This window comes from Apaloderma vittatum, unplaced genomic scaffold (genome assembly GCF_000703405.1).
Source record: "Apaloderma vittatum isolate BGI_N311 unplaced genomic scaffold, ASM70340v1 Scaffold37095, whole genome shotgun sequence".
NCBI classification, from domain to species: domain Eukaryota; kingdom Metazoa; phylum Chordata; class Aves; order Trogoniformes; family Trogonidae; genus Apaloderma; species Apaloderma vittatum.
In genome coordinates, this window is record NW_009719479.1 from 1 (window position 1) to 2,530 (window position 2,530).

At 43.1% G+C, this 2,530-nt stretch overlaps 1 protein-coding gene across 1 annotated transcript; it reads left to right on the top strand.

Annotated features, from left to right (window-relative positions):
* Positions 1 to 285: 285 nt before the first annotated feature.
* Positions 286 to 1,997, top strand: MRPL18 (mitochondrial ribosomal protein L18; the record flags this gene model as incomplete). The annotated part of the gene is made up of 3 exons (XM_009870650.1): positions 286 to 466; positions 1,414 to 1,648; positions 1,926 to 1,997. Coding segments are annotated over 3 exons (488 nt in total), but the record flags the coding sequence as incomplete, so codon positions are not given.
* Between the last annotated feature and the right edge of the window lie 533 nt (positions 1,998 to 2,530).

A 2,530-nucleotide genomic window follows, 5' to 3' on the forward strand; every position in this document is an offset into this window, starting at 1 on the left:
TTGTGTACTTAATCTTCGGGATCTTATAGTCGTGTTTGTATATCTTATGCACGAGTTCTGAGCCAGTGTTAGAACTTAATATGCTTTTCATTTAGTTTACAGTTCACCTCTTAAATTGGAGAAGCAGACTGAATTCCGGTAATCTGTCCATTTAGTGTGTAAAAAAAAAAAAAAGGTGATTTTGCCCTGATTTTTACAAGCTGCATCATTATGTATTTGTTTTACTGTCTGCCCTAAGTTTTTTTTCCTAAATCTGTAGGATTTCATTTTGTGTTTTTCCCCGAGGTCTTCGTTTTGCATCAACTACAGTCGGTCTCAAAACTGAGGCTGAAGTGGACACAAGTGAAAATGAGATTGTTGCCCCAGACTTCACTAACAGGAATCCTCGGAACTTGGAGCAGTTGGCCCTGGCTAGGAAGGAGCGTGGCTGGAAGACAACGTGGCCAAAGCGTGAATTCTGGCATAGGTGAGTCACCAGCAGAAATGAAGACTCCAAAGCTAATGGAAAAAACCCAGACTCACTGAGTGGAATTTCTACAAAACTTTTTGGGTTGTTGAAACGGTTTCTTCCTTAGTTGTTTTTAATTAACAGATATCTTCTGTGGTTAGAGAACAGTAGGCTAGCATTACCTGAAGGTTAGCACGTGCATTGAACATCTGTGTTAAGGTAGCAGTAATAATGCTTAAGCAACTACTGTTTAACTTCGGATTCCCCTCGTCCTGTTCTGACCATGCATTTTTTTGAGGCACCATAATAGTCTCTTGGCTTTTTGTTTTTCTAGAAAATGGTGATTTCTTATTCTGTGAAAAACAGGTTCTGAAGCTGGGTATTGGCAAAACCATTATTTTGTTCTTGAGGGGAGAACTGTGTCCAGTTTGGCCGTGGCCGGAAGTCTGATGTCATCTCAGTGCAGCAGAAAACAGTTGCTCCTCATAGCCTGTGGATATGAGTTACGGCTTATGAAGTACTGCTTGACCACTTGCTGATCCTGACAAGTTGTCACCTGCTGTGTGAGCAGACTGCTTTCAGAGACTGCGTAGCAAGTCTAAGGTTACGTTTCTGCTGGAGCAGTTCCCCGGTCTGGCTTAGAAGCACCCAAACCACACTGTGCAGGCTTACAGTGCTCCGTTTGGAATGAAGCAGCTTGGGGCTGTGCACCTGAGTAACTGGTGAAAAGTTGCTCTTGGAATTTCACTCTGCCAAGCTGGTAATAGGAGTCCTGTTTTATATCCTAATAAGACAAACCCTAGACAATAAAAGCAATATTAGGGTTTCATTATTATATGAATAGTTTTAGCACATTAAGTTTTATGTCATAAAGTGAGTCACTTATGCATTTAAGCATTGGCATGTATTCTCTCTTTACAGCTTGAAAAGACATCATAATCCTGTTATTTCTTGCCTTCACTCAGATTACGGCTTGAGCGAACACAGCATTATGTAGAAGCTTTCGTTGAGCGTTGCAATGGGGATGTTGTGGTATCTGCCTCTACCCGAGAATGGGCCATAAAGAAACACTTGTACAGTCCCAGGGGAGTAACAGCGTGCAGAAACCTCGGCCGCGTCATGGCACAGCGCTGTTTGGAAGCGGGAATCAACTTTGTGAACTTTAAAGCCGTCATCCCGTGGGAATATCGTTGTGACTCGGCAAGTACCCATCTCCTTACGCTTATTTGGCCCCTTTTTTTAAGCATTTCCTTTTTAAGCATTAATTCTACTTTTCACCATTCATTTTCTTACGTGGCTTGACAGTCCCTTCTTGCAGCACTCAAAAAAAAAAAGGGTGATTTTGACAAGCTGCGGTTCCTCTTGTTGTGCTTCATTGAGGCTGTTGACCTCTGCCCCTCCATGTAACATGTCCCTACTGATGTTTCAGTCCTGGTTTTACTCCATATTTATTCATGTCTCTTGTCTTTTAAACAAGATTCAGGAATTCGAAAAAGCTATGGAGGAGGGTGGTGTCGTTCTGCGTGAGCCACGAAGAATCTATGAGTAAAGTGGGGGACTGCTGGGAAAACTTTGCAAGGAACAGTGATCACTTCTTGAGGCGTGTGAATGTCCAGAGCTGGAAAAAGTTGGAACGTGGCATCTTATAATAAATACTTTTTAAACGTACAGAAGCGTGTCGTGTTCTCGATTCTTAAATTATCAACACTTTTAAAGCTAGAATAAATTTATCACAGTTCAGCCTGACAGGTTAACAGAATTTATTTAAGAAATCAATAATTTTAAAGTATATCTTATTTTTGATAATTGATTTTGTGTTTGTTCTGGCGGGTACTCTGGAAATGCTTCCCTGTAACACCGCCAGTATAGAGCACTCATTACGTGAATGGTCAGAGAATAGGGCGAGAAGATTAAACTCGCCTAACTCACCTCTTGCAGCCCTGACCTTCCGGCCGCTTACCCCTGTCAGGCCGAGGAGGGAGGCGGCACGGCCGCCGCCTGCCCACGGTTAAAAGCGCCTTTCCCTCTCCCGTGCCCGTCGGCTGCGTCTTAAGCGCTCCCTCCTGGAATTTCCGGGTCCCG